The sequence below is a fragment of the Astyanax mexicanus genome, chromosome 4, assembly GCF_023375975.1.
Source record: "Astyanax mexicanus isolate ESR-SI-001 chromosome 4, AstMex3_surface, whole genome shotgun sequence".
NCBI classification, from domain to species: Eukaryota; Metazoa; Chordata; class Actinopteri; order Characiformes; family Acestrorhamphidae; genus Astyanax; species Astyanax mexicanus.
Genome location: NC_064411.1, coordinates 46,480,567 through 46,499,790, shown reverse-complemented (window position 1 = coordinate 46,499,790; position 19,224 = coordinate 46,480,567). Strand labels below are relative to the sequence as shown.

The following is a 19,224-nucleotide window of genomic DNA, read 5'->3' as shown; positions in this document are numbered from 1 at the left end:
CAACTTTTTTTTTTTTAGATGCACCTGTATCCAGACAGGATTTTTTATTGAATGGCTGATGGTTGCTATGGCTATATTGTGCTATTCCGTGTCCATACATACTTAGAAAAAGTTTGGACTTGCAAGTGCATTATAATCTTGTAATATTTATTCAACAGATGCCATTTTCCTTTGTAACCGGTCTTACAAAATAAAAAAAGATGTTAGGATGCTAACTGGCTAAATGGTGTTACTATGCTAACTTGTGGAATGAAGTATATTATGCACTGTTCTCAAATTCAGATCTGAAGTAGTAGTAATTTCCAAACACTGGAAAGAGCTGTCTGCCACACCCGCTCCTCCCCAGACATGAAGCTCATGTGAGTTGCCAGATCGAGGACACAGTGGCAAGCGTTTACAAGTGATGTGGATTTAGGACTGGAGGAATGGTGGTCGGCAGGTTCAAAGGCTAAAATCCCTACCGGATACTGTGCTGTACCAGACAGTTCAAATAAGAAAATACTGTCTGAAGCTCTACTGGAAAGAGGTGGCAGTGTTTAAACATTTCACATGTGTTCTTAATATCTGATCATTTAAGAAAAAAAGAGATCCTATAGAAAATAATCCTTAATGTTCTTTTAAATCTCATTTTTAGACTGGCTGCCTCACCACAATACCCCAATACTTACCATTAGAAGAAGAAATAGTGCTAAATATAAGCACATTTAAAGCAACAAAACTTTTTGTAGGTTCTGTAATTCAGCCTTCTTTCGAATTCAGAGCTGAAGCAACTCGTTTCGGTTGACTGCTGAGTAAAATCCTGCGGGACGGTTTTGACTGCAGCTGCTTTTTGTTCTTCGTTTGATGCTGTTATTTTGCTGAAAGCTTAAGGGAAGAGCATGATGCAGCATTTTGTAACGGTGCATAATGACCTTAAATTAACATTTCTGACTTTCCTTAGAATTTTGGCTTCGACTTGTATAGTGTGCATGCGGTGCTGGCTGGAATTGTCTTTGTGAGGGGCTCCGAGTGGTCCAGCGGGCAAAGCACTGCCACTATGTTTAGGGGATTGCTGGTTTGAATCCTGTTTATGTAACTTGCCATCAGCTGGTGGAGCCCTGAGTGGGCACAATTGGCCTTGCTCTCTCTGGGTGGGTAGATGGTGCTCTCTTTCCATTACCATCACTTCACTCCAAGGGTGATGTCGATCAGCACAAGGCTGAGTCTGTGACCTGATGTATCGGAACCGAGTTGGTGGTGTTGGGGCATCACTAGTAATAGGGGGAGTCCTAATGAGTGTGTTGGGTAATTGGCTGTGTAAATTGGGGAGAAAATGTAGAAAACAATTAGAAATAAAATTAAATAAATAAGCATTTTATAGCTTCCATGGGACATTGCAAAAATCATGGGACACAATAATCAGTTCCTCAAGCATTACATGTGGCATGTTAGTGTGTTCTGACATTGTATTAATAAACAACCTGATTTGTTTCAATGCAGCTCCCTGGGACTCCAGTGCATTCGTGTACAGGCCTGTGGTCTCTCAGTCTTTGAATCCAGAAAATTCTTCAGTTTATCAGCTCAGTGTGAAGGACCTGCTGCTGTCCAGCCTGGGAGAACCGGTGAGTACTAGCCGATTTTATGCTACTAGACACAACACAATCTTCACACTGCAGTCCAGCACATTCTGAGTGAAATACTGCTTTACTGCACTGGGAAACATCAAAATGGCAGTGTTATCTGAGAGACTGGGTTTAAAAAATTGTATTCCTATATTATAAAGTACAACATACTTTTCATCACACCTTACCATCACACCATTACATCTTGTGTTTTTCCTCTTTTGGTTCTATGCGCTTCTGCCCTCTGTTTTCCTGTCTTGTTTCCCCAGCCATGTGCTTTCTTTAAGAACATAGCCTTGTTTTGTTAGTGTCCTATCTCTGCCCCAGCCACACCCTAGCCATTAGTGTTGTCACCTTGTGCTTTGTTTGTAACCCCGCCCCCTCGTTTACTGCTACCAGGTGTTCCTCACCCTCCATGTGTATATAAGCTCCTCTGTTTTTTCAGTGTTCCTTGTGAAACACTTTCGTGCTGCTTGTGCTTGCTTTGTTTCTTATTTTCTTAGTTGTCCTTAATCTGTTACGTTTTCTTAGTTTTGTTTTCTTAATCTAGTTTTCTTGGTTTGGTTGCCGTAAATTTTTGGAGTTTATTTGATTTAGTCTTTTTTATAGAATTACAATTTTATAAAATACTTTGTTAGGTCTAGTTCTTTTTTTACTTTAAATGACTAAACCCTTATCAGATGCTGCTCCAGCAGTGCTAGCTGGGGTAAGGAGCAGGCCACAGGCCAGTAATACTCACCTCTGAATGATGTTCTAGCGCTTAGTGTGATTAGCAGCTAATGCTAATGCTGCTCCAGTCTCGAGTCTCTTTGTTGGAGAACTAAACCATAGAACTAAACTATAATGCTGTGCTTCAGTGGAGTGGCTTTACTGCTCCCTACAACTTGACTGGTAAAATTCATACATATATTAGATAATAAGGTACACTGACAATTTTTAGGATTTTAAAAGCGCCTTATAGTTTTTTTTACTTTTATGTGCAATTATTGAAAAAGTTGCATTGCACTAAACATGAATAAAATGAATAAAATGTGTATACACTTCAAGTTTGTTTTTTAGTGTGTGTTTGTGTATGCATGTGTGTGTGTGTACATGTATAAAACACAGCTGAAGACACGTGTTGGTGCCTTTGAGTGGCAGGGCGACGCGAGGGTGAAAGTGAGGGAGACGAGAGATGTCATTTCAGTGTGTTAATCTCTAAAGAGGTCTGTACAAATCCCAGCAGAGGGGGAATGAAAGAGCGCGTGATGAATCTGGTGGGACCTCCACGCTAACAATGACAGCTCTGGGAAAGAGGGCGTTAGAAACAGAAGAGCGTAAAGGGAACGTAAAGGGAGGAGGCAACTTTTATACAGCGGAGAGACAATAAACACGCAGGAGAGACGGGCGTATAAATCTGCACCTATTTGTATTCTCACCACAGAATAAATCCTGCTATTCTGGGCTGCTGGTAATTATGTGTTGTGGAGAATGAGCGGTGTGGGCTGGGCTGGGGGAATGCACCAGGCTACATTCAGACAAACACAGGGATGCTCTGGGGTTTCCGTATCACTTTTAAATATTCAGAAACTCTCCCTTATTTACTTACTTATTTACTTACTTACTGGGAATGAAAAGTATCTTTATTATGAACTGAAATCTAGTGTATAATAACTCTACTAGATCAATATTAAACACAATAAATTAAGTTTAAGCTTCTTAATGGTTTTCCAAGCTTTCTACCTCATTCTACCTCACTCTACCACACACTATCTCACCCTACCTTGCTAAAACGAACTCTACCTCACCCTTCCTTTCTCTCCCTTACTCTTCCTTACTCTATCAGGCTCTGCCTCACCTATCTCTCTACCTCTCTCTGTCTCACACTATCTTACTCTACTTCAATCTATTCACTCTATCAGATGCTGCCTCCCTCTGCCTTACTTTGCTTCACTCTACATAATTTTACCTAACACTCTAAATAACTTTACCATAGTTTACCTTGCTCTACCTCACTCTACCTAACTCTGCCTCATTCTCTGCCTAGCTCTAGCTCATTCATCCTCCCTCTGCCTCACTCTAAATAACTTTACCATAGTTTGCCTAGCTCTACCTCACTCTTCCTTGCTCTGCCTTGTTCAAGCTTCCTCTACCTCCCTCTGCCTCAGTCTACCAAACTTTACCATAGTTTATCTTGCGCTACCTCACTCTACTTCACTGCTATCTGTTTTACCTCACTCTACCTTGCTCTACCTCCCTTTACATCACACAGTCAGCAATGTGAAAAGCGCCCTCTTTTGCTGATTGCTGGTAATACAAATTAAGTTTCCCTTTTTTCATAGTCTTATTGTAGCTCTTTCAATGTGTTAATGTAGTTTTGGCATTCAACCCAATTCCATATAATCCATAGGGTTTAATATAATGTCCAGCTTTTGCAGCTATAACAGCTTCATCTCTTTTAGGAATGCTTTCCACAACGTTTAGGAGTGTGTTTTTTTGCAGGCTAGTCAAGTTCTTTCACTCCAAATTTGCTCATGCATGACTTTATAAATCTTGATTTGTGCATTGGTGTGCAGTTATGTTGTAAAAGGAAGAGATCATCCTAAAACTGTTTCCACAAGGTGTGGAGCTTGGAATTGTCCAAAATCGATTGGTAAACTCAAGCATTAAAGCAGGGCCGCTGCTAAGGTTTTGGAGGCCCTAAGCATAACTGGTCAGGGAGGCCCCCTATTTGTTTATTTTATTTTAAGTTTTTAACTTACACAAATATTGCACTTGACAAGTTTTTGTATAGAATGGCCACATACACTTTAAAAATGGTTAAACATGCGCAAGATTTAGCGCCTCCATGCATTTTTTGATTATTTATTTGACTGGAAAATGTCACATCTGGCAACAACCAACAGAGCAAACCGAGCCGTGCCATTTCAGGCAATAGGGGTGGGGGCATTATATTATGCACAAAAATAATAACGTGCCGCTTTTAAGTAGTGGAGTAGGTGCCCCATGCAATGTTTAAAGACAAAAAAGATGAGCGTATCATAAATAATTCACATTGGGTTTAAAATTTAATTGGGTGTCATAATTTCAACACATTTCATTCTCAGTCAATTTGGCTCCCTGCAACTGCAAAATGGTTGAGGCCTAACGCTGGCTGCGTTGTCTGCGTATGCAGAGCGGCGGCCCTGCATTAAAGGTTTTTTTCACTTTCACTGGAACTTAGGGGCCGAGCCCGACTCCTAAAAAACATCTCAACGCTAAAATCCCCCCTCCACCAAACTTTACACATTGCAGTCAGTCAAGTACTGGTTTCCTGGCAACCAGAAAACTCAGACTTGTTCTTCGGATTGCCAGACATAGAAGTGTGAGAACACATCCCTTTGGCAATATATCATAAGTTAATGAATTAGGATTTTTTTGGTGTAAAAACTTAAATTACCATATTTGACCCCAAAAATAATTGGACCCCAAAAAGACAAAAAAAAAAACTTGAAAAATGTCATTTATCAGCATTTTTAGCTGGGACTTCATTTCCTATACTGCTTTCTCTGCATGTCAGAAATAATACATGCCCAATAAAATAGACCCAAGAAAATCTCTGAGCTTGTTTGGGTGATGTGGGGTTTAGTATTCTGGACTGTACGTTCAGTAAAATAGGACGCCCTTGCAAAAATTGCCCTACTTTAACAGCAGCCAAATTTTCCAGTGCCAAAGCATTTTTGTAGATTTTTTGTGGGGTTTGTTTTTTGAGTACAACAGCAAGGCTCACTTCCTCGCCCAAATCAGCCGCTCTGGCTTTCCCCCAAGGAGGAAAATTCCCAGCCTAAACTGGCTGGAGTTTTGCAGCGCAGCGCTCTGTATATTTCAGAGGAAATGAGCAGAAATGAGAGATGCAGGCAGTCAGGCTGATAGCAGCGCAGCAGGACGCCATTCAGATGCATGCTGACTTTTGAAACGACACTTATATAGATTAAGATCTTCTGTAACACAGCTGGGGTCCTGTTATGCTGGTTGGTTTGTGGAGGAGTAACTAATACATGTTAATGCGCGGAATTCAGGATGAATTGTTTATATACACTAAACTATAACTAAAAATAATACATTAATGCAAAACTTGCAGCTCTGATTTTGCTATTTATAGGTATATGTTTGAGTAAAATGAATATTTTTGTTTATTCTATAAACTACAGACAACATTTCTTCCCAAATTCCAAATAATATTATTGTCATTTAAAGCATTTATTTGCAGAAAATGAGAAATGGCTAAAATAACAAAAAAAGATGCAGAGCTTTCAGACCTCAAATAATGCAAAGAAAACAAGTTCATATTCATAAAGTTTTGAAAGTTCAGAAATCAATATTTGGTGGAATAACCCTGTTTTTTTATGCATCTTGGCATGTTCTCCTCCATAAGTCTTACACACTGCTTTTGTATAACTTTATTTCAAGCAGTTCAGCTTGGTTTGATGGCTTGTGATCATCCATCTTTCTCTTGATTATATTCCAGAGGTTTTCAATTTGGTAAAATCAAAGAAACTCATCATTTTTAAGTGGTCTTTTATGTTTTTTCCAGAACTGTATAGAGAAAATGAATCTCATCGACTGCTTTTGTTTTAAAAAGCCAACTTATTTTAAGCTTCTATGTGTTTTTTTTGTGTGTTCTCACAGCCCAAGCAGTTCTCAGAGAGCTCACTGCAGGAGCTCAGCCTTAATGATGATGAAAAGAAACTTCTGGCCAAGGAAGGAGTGTGCCTGTCCAACCAGCTTCCTCTCACCAAGGTAACACTCACCAAAACATTCCCTAAAACTTTAAATAATACAAAACGACAACGCTTAATGCTTAAAACCACACACAAAAAAAAAAAAATGCTTTCTTTATAACTAAAAAAACTAAAGTCCCAAAACACCATCGGACCAGTTCATTTAATCTGTTTGAATTGTAACCTTCTCATACAATATATATATATATATATATATTTCATACATTATACATTACAAATGAATACTAAAGTGATCCAGACTATGAAGGAACACATAAGGAATCATGTAGTAACTTAAACATGTTAAAATAAACAAAATAATCTTGGGAGCTGTTAACTTGCGGTTTCTGAGGCTGGCAACAGGTTACTCTGAAGAACTTATCCTGTACAACAGAGACAACTCTTGCTTTTCTTTTCCTGGGGCATTCCTGATGGAAGCCAGTTTAATCGTAAATATATATATTTTTGTTTTATTTAAAAAAAAATCCCCATTTTCTCCCCAATTTACACAGCTGACTACTCAACCCACAAATTAGGACCTTCTATCACTAGTGATGCCCCAACACACCAGGAGGGTGAAGACTAGCACATGCCTCCTCCGATACATGTGAAGTCAGCCACCACCTCTTTTTGAGCTGCTGCTGATGCAGAATTGCAGAGTAGCATCACAGCACACTTGGAGGAAAGCGCAGCGTCTTGGTTCTGATACATCAGCTCACAGATGCAGCCTTGCGCTGATCAACATCACCCTTTGGAGTGATGTGGAAAGAGAGCGCCATCTACCCACCCAGAGAGAGCAAGACCAATTGTGCTCTCTTCGCTGATAGCAAGCTACATGAACGGGATTCGAACTGGCGAGCTCCTGATCATAGTGGCAGACAGCGCTTGGGACCCATCATAACATTTTTAATGGTGTTTGTGACTGCACTTGAGGATACTTTCAAAGTTCTTGAAGATGTGCAATGTTCAAAACAAATTCTGGTTTTATTTTATTATTTTTTGTGCGTTTAGTTTCCATAAAATTGCCAGCTAAAGAACAGATAATTCATGTATTTCACAATTTTTTTTCATATAATCACGACACATAAAACAGTCTATCCTTGTCAAAATGATTTTCCAGAGATTTCCAAGAACATTTTTCATGGAAAATACTTACAATTTACTTTCACAGTGAATATAGTACACATGATAATGTGACTATCATCATAATTATTCCACGTGAACTTTACGTCTCATGTCTCACGTGTCCCTGCACAAGACACCTTCATATTCATACTGTAGCTCACATATTCAGGCCCTTTTCTTCTCATAGCGCAGCGTAAGGAGGTGGTGATTGCATTGTGTGTAATGAAAAGAGGACATCATGCAATTTGGCCTGAGTGGACACACGGATGCCACCTACACATGGATTTGTTGGATCCTGAGTGGGTGAAAACATACAAAAGATTAATTGTATATATAAAAAAGCTTTAATTAAAAAAGGCACTTATGAGAGGATACCATGTCATTATCTCAAACCTCAAAAACACAGCGCTGATTACAGCACTGAAATTAACAGCCAGTGCAGGGTTCAGCTTATGAACCAAAAAATTTTGAAAATGCAGGATTTAGCCAAGTACAGCTTTATTTAAAATAAATAAATAATTCAATAAATAATAAATAAATAAAATAAAAACTTAAAATGTAAAATTGGTCTGGACCAAAGAACCAAAATTTGGTCCAAAATTTGGTCTCAGCCTGGAATGACTGGAACATGATACAGTTGTTTTGCAGTGTGTAAACACGTTTGTTAAGATGGAAAATAACACTCTGGTAGCTGTGAAGCATGGGGGTGGATGTACCATGCTTTGTAAATTATGGCAACATGACTTCTCTTTATGGATGTCACACCTTCACAACAAATTCAGCCAGAAAGCTTGCTGCTTACTGCCCGGAAATAAAAATCCAAAAATGCAGTAATGTAAATATGGCTGCCAAGCTGAGTTTATAGACTTTTTTTTAGCTGAATATGAAAAGCTTTTGCATGCTGTGAATTTTGCCCAAAAGGGGATTTTACTTTTTCTTAATTAACTGCGTCATTTGGCCAACAGAGACCATACTTTTGTACACAAGTGTACCATATATATTGTGATGTTGTTTATCATCCAAACAGTCTCAGTGGATTACTCCTTTTTTAGAGCATTAGTGAACAGAACAAAACTAAAAAAGTGTTTGGTTCAAATAAGGACAAACAGAAACTTTGAAGGAAGTTTGAGAAGTTGGAATTCACACCGTGCTGTATTTCAGCAGCAGCAGATCTGCTGTGTGCGCTCCTACACTCTTATCTTCGGTTCAGGAGCTGGCACTTGTTCTCTATTGTTGGTGCAGATTCTGGCAGGCCGCTGTGTTTCCTTTTATCTGAGGCTTTTGTATTGTTTGGAAGCAGCATCGCTAAAGTAGGACATGTTTTGGTACAACAACGGAAAAATAGCCCTGCAGTTGCTGATTCTGCTTTAATTGCTGTAATAACTGTGTTTGTTTGTTCCCGTATCTTTCTTAGTATGAGGAAAAGGTCTTGAAGAAGATTCGCAGAAAGATTCGAAACAAGCAGTCGGCACAGGAGAGCAGAAAGAAGAAGAAAGAGTATGTTGATGGCCTAGAAGTGAGGTATGAGCTTTCTCACTTCATTCTCTCTCTACTTTACCTTTCACCATATTTCTCCTTGCTCTCTCTCTCTCTTTCTTTCACCTCATCCCACTCTCTGCATGCAAAAGAAAAAAAGTTAAAAGCCTGGAAAAATTTGAGCATTGGAAACTTGGTTGGCTGTTGAGTAAAGCAGTGGTGGTTATTGGAGTTATTTGAACCGGGCGCTTTGTAGAGATATGAAAAGAAAAGCAGAAAGAAGAAAAAAGAGTATGTTTATGGCTTAGAAGTGAGATACAAGCTTACCTTCCTCCATCTTTCTCTTTGCTCATCTCAGAATTAGTTAATGAGTTGGTAAACTTGGCCAATTTTCCCTCTGGTTTGATTTTCTTCTCACACAGAGGAAATAAAACTAATCTACAGTGTCTCTTATTTAGCTACAGCTATTAGATACAGCAGTAGTGTGTAATATATGTGTAATATATGTTTTGCGTTAGGTGAGAAGTTTTGATTTGAGTGCATCTAATATCATCTCACACATTTCCAATCTGAGAAAGACCTGGCCAATACAATACGTCTGGCCACGGCACATTATTTGGATGTTCAAAGCAAGTTCTTGAGATGGCAGCGGTATGTGGACGAGCATGGTCCTGTTGAAATAGCACAACGATGAGTGTGATTAAGAAAGATTGGGCCACTGGTTGGTTGTCCTCACTGATGTAATGTTGGGATGTTGAACTGGAAGGTGAACTGGAATCACATAAAGTTAAACCTCACACCATGGCGCTATGCCTTCTGGACGTGTGGCTCATGACAACAAACTTTTGATCTCCATGCATTGATTCATTGGTCGTCTTCACCAAGACAAAAGATGAACCTCTAGCTGTAGATGAACTGCAGCCATTCTGAGTCACTCCATGATAGTCTGGCATGACACTTAGGTGGTTTTTGACAACATTGAAAAGGTGTAAAGTAGGGGTGTGACGAGACACTAATATCATGAGATGAGACACAATATGATATTTGGTTCACGAGGACGAGACGAGATTTAAAAATAAAATTTTAAAGAAAACGTCAAAAATGAAAAATGAAAACTAGAGTTTTATTTGACAAAATCATGTAACGCAAACTTAGCAGACTGGTTTCTCTCACACATTGATTCTATAAGAAATAAAAATAAGAATAAAACATAAAAATAAATTATATAGTGCAAACAATAAGTGCAAACCACAACCAGTCATATTAAGCCTAGGGTTTGTGTTTTTTTCTCCTAAATCTCTTGTAATTAAACTATGCAAAACCATAACCAGTCATATTAAGACTATGCTTAAAGGGCAAACAGAGACAGAACATGTTTTTAAATACAGTACAGAGCTAAGGGATTAGTACAGCTGCCTATGAAACAGTCACGTGTAGGATTTACTTACAGTATTTACATATGGTTTGTGTCTTGTTGGTCACTCTGTTACCATTTGTTGTTTCCACTGGAGCCAAAATGCAGCCAGACACACAACTTAAAAGTAGCAGAAGCATCTTCTATGCAAATGCTCGAATTTTCCTCTTCTGCTGAGAGCTGCTCTCACTGCTCAGCCACCATACTCTATCGCTATCGGGTTGCCAGATCCCTCCACACTTAAGTGTTTTTTTGCCCTGCGAGACCATCTTGCGAGATCTCGTGCCACGCCTAGTGTAAAGGCTAAAATTTGTCTGGTGTAAAATGTATTCTTGGCTTCATGCAGCTGTCCACCAATAGTGCTGGCACTAACAGAATTGCATGCTGACCAGCAGTGTCATGTTCTTTGACCATACCACTCTCACAGAGATCACAAACTCTCTCCTCCCTACAACATTGGTGTGGTGTGGTTGTCCCAGTTTTCTAAATAGTCTAATTTGCTTGGTTTGACAATTTAGTTTACTTTGGTTTACAGTGTCTACGGCTTGGCTGACCAATCACAGTTGCTGTGGTCTGTTTCGCTGCAATGCATGGTTAAGTTTGAGCAGAGATACTAGCTGTTAGCCACATGTTCACATGTTCACGTACATCTGATGGTTGCACTTGCAGCATCTGTTTAGAACACTGGTTGTGTGCATCCTCAGTGCAGAAAGACAAAGTTTTGAGGAACAACTACTCAAACTAATCTGTATAATGCTTCCTTGCTACACTGGAACCCTCCAGTAACACATGTAGCACATAATAAATATATAAACAGTTCATGACGCAGTTATTTGTCTATGCAAACATATGGCCAAACTCTAAATATATTCCTTGCCTTCTGGGGAGGTGTGCATCAGGCTATGGTGTCGATTAGAGGCATAAATGGGCCTTTAGGGGTCAGAGGGTTAGTTAGAAAGGACTCCTTCAATGGGTTTCATGCAGTCGTCACTGATTTAGGATAGAGCCAAATATTTGAAGCTCTTTTTGGACAGGAATGATCAGTGGAAGGCAGAGTGACGCTGCTCTGCATGCATCTGTTGGCGTTTCTCTTTGAAAAAATGCATTTTCTGATCCTCTGTCTCTCCTTCATGTCTACCCTCTTTCTCCTTTCCTATCTTTCTTTTTATCTCCCTCTGCCTCTCTCTCATTTTCTCTCACCCCGTCCCACTCTCTGCATGCAAAACGAGAAGTTAAAAGCCTCAAAAAAAATTCAAGCATCAGAAACTTTGGCGGTGCGATAAAGCAGTGTTTGTGATTTGAGTTATTTAAGTTATTTGAACCGGGCGCTCATGATGCTGAGCTTCGTGGATAAGAGAATGGGTTTATCGGGGTGCACATAAAACCGTAATTAACTCTCGCTGCTATCTGCCGCCGTCGCGCTGCTGCTCTGACACGTGTGTGATGCACATTCAAGGTATAATTCCTGTTCTCTCAGGCGGAGGAGTCTGGTGGTGGTGGTGGTGGGGGGGGGGGTGTTTGAGAGGGTTGTGAGGGTTGTGCTTGATTGCTCTGACAGCGAGTAAAATGAAAGGGGGCATATGGATAAGTAGAGATGTTCAGAATGTTCTGGCTATGATTGGTGTGTTGCGTGAGTGTGTGTGCGTGTGTAATATAATAATAGTGTGATTTATTAATAGCTGATGTTATGTGTTATTCAGAATGGCTGCCTGCAATGCGCAGAATCTGGAGCTTCAGAAGAAAGTGGTCCAGCTGGAGAGAAACAACACGTAAGACCCGTCACCCTCAACACTAATCTACACTACAGTCTACACTACAGTCTACACTGTTCTCTAATTAACTCAAAACATCATAACACCATTACCTTTCACCATTGTCCTAAAAAAAAACACAAGATGGACATTTTTTGCTGGTAGCAGCTTTCAGATGGGCTAAGCTGGGGTATGGTGGTCAAGGTGGTTAAGGTGGTGGACTAGCATAAGTCTTGACCAGCTAAAAAGACATATAACATTTTTCATACTATAAGGTGCACCAGATTATGAGGCACACTATCAATGAACATCTATTTTTTGGTCTATTTTTATACATAAAGCACACCAGATTATAAGGCGAATTAAGCAAAACTAGTAAGGATGCCTAAATCGAAGTGAAAAAGGGTATCGCCATGTTTCTTTTCTAATGGGGAATCTGGGGAAGCAAACAAACAAAATTGTAATTCTTATTAAAAACATTTTCTTTCCAATTCAAATAAGAGCTTTATGTTAATCTACACAGATTTCTCTCCTAAAAACCATTAATTTGGGTGATAAAAGCAATTCTTTTTATTTACAGTAAGCTTAGATTTCCAGTATTTTTACTAAGGGTGAGTTTTCAGTGAAGTTTCTCCAGCACTAAGGCTGGGTGCAGCAGCATTAGCAATAATTAGCCGCTAACCTCAGCAACCTAGACTGAGTGTTCCGGTAACCAGTGTTGGGAGTAACGGCGTTAAAACTACTTTTTTCAGTAACGAGTAATCTAACTAATTACTCTGACTGTAACTATAACGCCGTTACCATTTCCGACACCCCGTTACTGCACGTTACTTTAGCCGCTTTTTTTTTACTGGCTTTGCCCTGGTTAACCCCTCCTCTGTCCGGTGAACTTGAGCTTCTGGCCGCTGTGCCTGTGGTTTGGCGTGGTGAAGTGAGGCACAATTGTGACGATTTGTGTGCTCTAATTAATTCAGTGATTGCCGTGGACAACCCAAGTTCCGAATTAAGGACGTTAAACTCTTTTTAGCTGCTCCGGTTTTTGTGGTGCTGCTGCTTTCTCTTTTAGAGCTTAGATTCTCTGCCCGAATCCCACCTGACCCGAGGACCGACCCGAAATCAGGCTCCTATTTTTATTTTATATAAAGCTCTGGTGTGATAAGTAACCAATTATTATTGTTCACTAAAGCGAACGAAATAGCGAAAACTGAAAGTGAAAAACATTTGTGTTAACTGAATCTAATAAAAACGGTAATTAAAAGGAAAAAACATAACTATCTGGAACTGTATTTTGTGTTTATAAAACTAACTAAAACGAACTGAAATTACTGATAGAATACCCTCATTATTGTGTTTAATTTATTTATAAGCGCTGTTGTACAGCGGAGTTGTACAGCGGGAGTTGTTGTGCCGAGCGCGCGGCACCTCGTGGTCCGTTAGTTCTTGTGTAAAGCGCTCGCGCTAGCAAGCCCACCCTAAAAACTTACTGAACAGAAAAAATAAAAACAAAATAAAATTAAACTATAATAAAAATGAAAAATGTAATCACGTAGCTCTGGGCGCACGTGAACGCCTCCGCGTTTGACTTGCAGCATTGTGTGTAGCTGTTCTTAAAAATCATTTAAATTAAATAATAGTTCTATGCTTCTATGTTACAGTGTAAATTAACATAATTCTGATTATATTTCGCTCATTCAATCAGCCTGAAAACAGACAGTTTATGGGGCGGATCGGGTCGGGCTCATAATGACAGTTTATGGTTCGGGTTTGGTAGGGCTTGGGCAGAACGTGCACGGGCTCCGGCTGGGTCGGGTCGTTTTTTTGGGCACGATCTAAGCTCTATTCTCTTTTGGTGAAGCTGTTATATTAATACCATTTTAACGGGCATTAAATTGTTGTTTTTGTCTATTATTTTGTTTTATATATACATATTTCTTTTGAGTGTGGCTTGGTTTGTTAAATTTCATCCCCAGACGCGTTTTTCTGCTTTTTTCAGTATTACAAGCTTTAGTAATTTTCTTTGGTTGTGTGCAGAATTTCGTTTTATTTTTTTGAAATTCGTTAGATTATATTTTTGTCAACATTTTGGGTTTATTTTCGTTTGTTATTTTTCTAATAATAATAGTAAATGCATAATTGATTTCCTTTTTTTTGACGGGCGAATAATAAAAAGTAACGCGAAAGTTACTTTTACTGGTAACTAATTACTTTTATAGTGGAGTAACTCCGTTAGTAACTCAGTTACTTTTTTGGAGAAGTAACGAGTAACTATAACTAATTATTTTTTCAAAGTAACGTGCCCAACACTGCCGGTAACCCAGTGTACTATCAGCTATCGGTTCATGCCATGTAGCTTGTTTTAACCAGCAAACACACAGACTTCAGTCTAATATACTGGCCGCTGAATAGCAAAAGAGGTAGTGCTGCAGTTAGTGGCTAGTGCTAATGCTGCTGCACCCAGCCTTAGTGCTGAATTAACTTCACTCAAAACTCACCCTTACAGTTGCTGTACTTCAGTGGAAGGGCTTTACTGCTCCTTAATTCCTGACTGGTACAATTCATAAATAAGATTCTGGGGAAAATTAAAGGATTTTATCATGCAGGTAGACCTTCACTATGTTAGTAGTTTAGTTCGTCATGCTATTTAGTTACTAGCTTGGTCAGGTTTTTTCATGCTGGTAGACCAACTAGACTAGATAAGAAGACAAGCTTTGTCATGCTGGACAGATAGTACCTTTATTATCAGTTATTGCTGGTCAATTAGCCTCATGCTGGCAGATCAGTTTTATCATGCTGGTTAACTAGTCTAGTCATGATGTTAGACCAGCTTTATCAGTGAGATCAATTGTTCAAGCTGGTTTTGCTGGTCCACCATATTTGTCATGGTTGACCATGCTGCTAGACCAATTAAACAAAGCCATACTCATGTGTTGGCCAAGAGCTAATCTAATTTACCAATTTAGAAACATTTAGAAGATCAGTTTTTGCTGGTAGCAACCATTATTTCAGTTTAATGGTTGATGGGCTAGCAGCATGATCAGTTTAGCCAAGTTGGTCAATAAATTGACCATACTGGTCAATCAGTTTAGTCTAACTGGTAATGCAGGTCAATGATATGGTAATAGACAACCTTCAAGTTAAAAGCTACTGTAGGTTGACAAGCTAAACCATATTATTGCCCTATGTTGGACAGTTTGACCAGTTTAAGATGCTTGTAGCCTTGCATACATACTTATGCCCACAAATCTATTCTTTCATAGTTACTGTTTCAAGGACAAAGACAATTTACCCAACATTGGGCAAAAAATATGTCATATGTTAAAGTATGTAACTTTATATCGCATTTAAAATGTCAAAAATGACATTCTCCTCTGTAACCTGAATAAAATATAAGTTAAAGATAAAACTTACGGTCTAAAAATTTAAATTATTCTTTTATATTTCTCTGACGTCAATCTGACGTCACAGTCTAATAGTCTCTCTCTCTGTCTCTCTCTGTCTCTGTCTCAGGTCTCTAATGGAGCAGCTGCGGAGGCTCCAGGCTCTGGTCATGAATGGTTCCTGCAAACCCGCTCACACTGGCACTTGCATCCTGGTGAGCTGACAATGGGAAAAGCATGCCTTGGCAGGAAGACAAGCCTTTTCTCATCACGTTATTTGACAAGGCCGTATCTTACCCAGATAACAAATGTCACTGACGTCACAGATAAAGCTTTCCAGACTCTCGTGACTTTTTGTAAAACACAATGTTAAGAAACCCCCACTGCACCGCATAATATGGCAAATGGCAGATCAGGTAGGGGTTATTTTGGGAGTTTGCACCATAGTATTCTTCAGAACTGGAATATTAGGGGAAAGTAATGAAAACTGGGTCATTGGAACATCTGGGAATAATGTTGTGTTCTTAAATGCTACATACAGTTAGAGCAAGTACAAGCAAACATGAATACATTAACAGTAACACAATAGTTGCACCAACAAAGGAACAAACAAACTGGCAGGAATGAAACTTGCTGGGTAGTTGTGCCAGATTGTCATGGAGAGATTTAGTATAACAGTGAGTCATCTTTAGTGACAAATCCCATTTAGTCTTGGTGGAGTCATTGTCCAAATCACCTTTGGTCATTATTTTACCGTCACTTTTACAGCCCAGCATTACATAAATGAAGTCCTGCAACCAGTGGCCTTATCTTTTCTGAATGCAATAGGACAATGCCTGTCCACACAATGCTGCCATGTCAAGAGTTCGCCTTGAAGACAACAGCGATTCTATGCCATGGCCAGCTACATCGCCAGACCAATCTCTGATTGGATAATTGCAATTATTTGCAGGACACCATTGAAACCTTCACAACTCCATTCCAAGATGTCTGGCATGTTGCGTTCCACACAGATTACATATTATTCTGCATGTGTAGCTCGATACATTCATCCCTCCTCTACCAAACTTTACAGTTAGTACAATACAGTGTGGCTGGTAACGTTCTATTGGCATTTGTCAAACTCCGACTTGTCCATTAGTCTCCCAGGTAGAGAACAGGTTTCCACTGTTCTAGAGTCCAGTCGAAAAATATAAGTTGAGTACTTACTGTTTTACTTCTATGTACTTACTCTTACAAAGCTGCTCAATGAAAAAACAGTCTGGCCTTCAATTGGCCTTTTGTTTAGCATGAGTGTGACTAGAGGCTTGTTGTACACATATTACATACAAGGCTATTACAGGCTTTTCTTTTTCTTCTCTATCTCTATCAGGACCTCCACAGTTCCCCTGAACCTCATACACATGCTTGGCTATCTTCTCAGAGCCTTCCACTGTCTTCTAGGCATTGCTTTGTTTTGTTTTCAGATCTTCCAATGTTAATTAATTGAATACCTTCATTCATTTTTCACCAAGATCTTGCAGCATTGATGATTGTAGAGTCTGACTGCTGCACAAAGCCTTCTCCAGCACATCCCAAAGATTCTCAATGGGGTCTGAAAATGATGATCTGTATCAGGACCTCTACAGTTCCACTGAACACCCTAAACATGCTTGACTATCTCCGTAGAGCTTTCCATTGTCTTTAAGGCATTGATTAGGTTTTTTTGTAGGTCTTTCAATGGGCCCAATGGGTTCAATAAATGTTAATAAAGGTTCAGAGTCAGGGAACTTCTAAAGCTTAGAAACTAGCTGATAGTTCCTACTACAGTTATCTATAAAACGGTGAAAACTAGCCATATTAGCCACTTTAGCCGGCCAAATTCTATTCCAAAATTAGTCAAAATGTCTAGTTGGAAACCCAACATCTCCAGGCTGTTTGAACAACATTTGGGTTAATGTGAAATACAGTGTGAATTTAATTTCCCCTGAACTTTCCCTGCAACTTACCAGACACTGCATTGCAGTTCTAAATGTGTTGAAGCTTTCATGCTCCATGGAGGCGTCATGCCCTAGATGGAGATGCAAACTTTATTAATGAGTTCAAGAGTGAAGCTCTCATTATCGCCTTGTATGCAAGCGGCTTGTTTTGATAAATGAATAATTTATAAGTGGTTTGGAGTGAACGATTGCAAATCAAACGAACACAGACTAGAACAGAAGTAAGAACAGAATGACCTACCTTGATGTTCTCGAGAACTTTCAGGCAGAATGCACTGACGTGCAATTGCACTGAAGTGTGTGGGATCCTTAGTTCCCCTGAACCACATGTTCAGTCTATAAAGGAAATTGCTTATGCAGGAAGAAGGCTTGTGTCTGGGGTGTCTGATAGGGAGTAGCATACAGTTTTCTGTAAGAACGGACAAAAGTACAGTCTGCGTAATTATAAACACGAGTAGAAGAACTTCCTGAAGTCTGAATTAAGTCTAGTCTCTGATAGCAGCATTAATGTGGCCTGAAACTGGCCCACATCTGCCAGTTACTAGTGGCCCACATATCACTTGATGATGATGATGATGGCCTAGAAGTGGGCCAGGTGCTGTTTTGTGGGCCAGATGCAGAACTCATGAATATTTTGTATCTTGAATATTTGAGTTACATCTGCTAATGAAATGACTATGCAATTCTTTATACATATAAAGAACATTAATTATCAAAAAAATGCACCAAGACAGAGGTTTGTAATAAATGAAACATTATGGGCCCTATTTTAGTGATCTATAGCTTACTGGTCAATTGCGGTTTGCGCAACTTGATTTGGGGCGTGTCTTTGGTATCATGAGGGTGCAAACAATACAGCTTGTGTGGCTCAAATCATTGGTGTGTTTTGGATGTAACATGAAATAAACAAATCAGTGTGTCTCTTATCATTCCCTTTCAGAGCTTTCAGGTGCGCTCTGACTTTGGCACATTAGTATCTTAACAGCCCAGCATTTGTGTATCTTAGTAAAGGATACTGACTTGAAAGTACGCAGCTAATTTAAGCAGCTCATTAAAGGGAAGAGCGATGTTATTTTTTTCTTTACTCTGTTTATTGTTGAGTTTATTCTGTGTTTTTTCTGTTTATTGTGTGGCTCACCTATAGGAATGGACTCTTAACGATTGACTGTTGTCTGGGTTCATTTCAGTCAGTGGCACACCTGTGTTTTCCGCCGCCAAAATAAAAACACACCAGAAATGTACCTAAACACACCTCACTTCCAGACCACCATGCCCATCAGAGTCGCTTTATTCCACTGAAAACTTCTATGCTATTTTAATGGCGCAGCCACAAGGCGTGAAGGGTGTAAGATAGCAAAGAGCATCATTAGGGACCTTGCGCAGGGTGTACAATAGATCTCTAAATGTGGATACAACAGGTGGGCATCGAGACATACAGGTTCTGTTTGGTATCCTGGGATACATTTGTCTACAAATGGTGCAGCTTGGCCTGTAGATCCTGCAAAATGTGTAGAAACCTTTACCGTTCTCTGGCATCCCATCTGGCCACATAATTATTAATTGCATAATTGCAAGCTCACAGATATGAGGCAGCATCTCAAAATCCACCTCATAGAGAGCATTGTCAGAACTGACCCAGCACCTAGTTTTAAAAACTAGATCAAGTTCTAGACCTCCAGCAACCACATCTATTATTTACTATTATACACATACTATTAACCCACATAGCAACTGTTACTTTGTGGGTTAATAGTAAATGACA

The 19,224-nt window shown here is 39.4% G+C and overlaps 1 protein-coding gene across 1 annotated transcript in view; it reads left to right on the top strand.

Annotated features, from left to right (window-relative positions):
• Nucleotides 1-19,224, top strand: part of creb3l3b (cAMP responsive element binding protein 3-like 3b) — a 46,935-nt gene that overhangs the window by 13,100 nt on the left and 14,611 nt on the right. Inside the window, exons 4-8 of the mRNA XM_049478826.1 lie at nucleotides 1,480-1,601; nucleotides 6,249-6,359; nucleotides 8,880-8,986; nucleotides 12,056-12,124; nucleotides 15,614-15,698. Of these exons, the coding sequence (XP_049334783.1) occupies nucleotides 1,480-1,601; nucleotides 6,249-6,359; nucleotides 8,880-8,986; nucleotides 12,056-12,124; nucleotides 15,614-15,698 (494 nt within the window). The remainder of the gene's footprint in view (nucleotides 1-1,479; nucleotides 1,602-6,248; nucleotides 6,360-8,879; nucleotides 8,987-12,055; nucleotides 12,125-15,613; nucleotides 15,699-19,224) is intronic.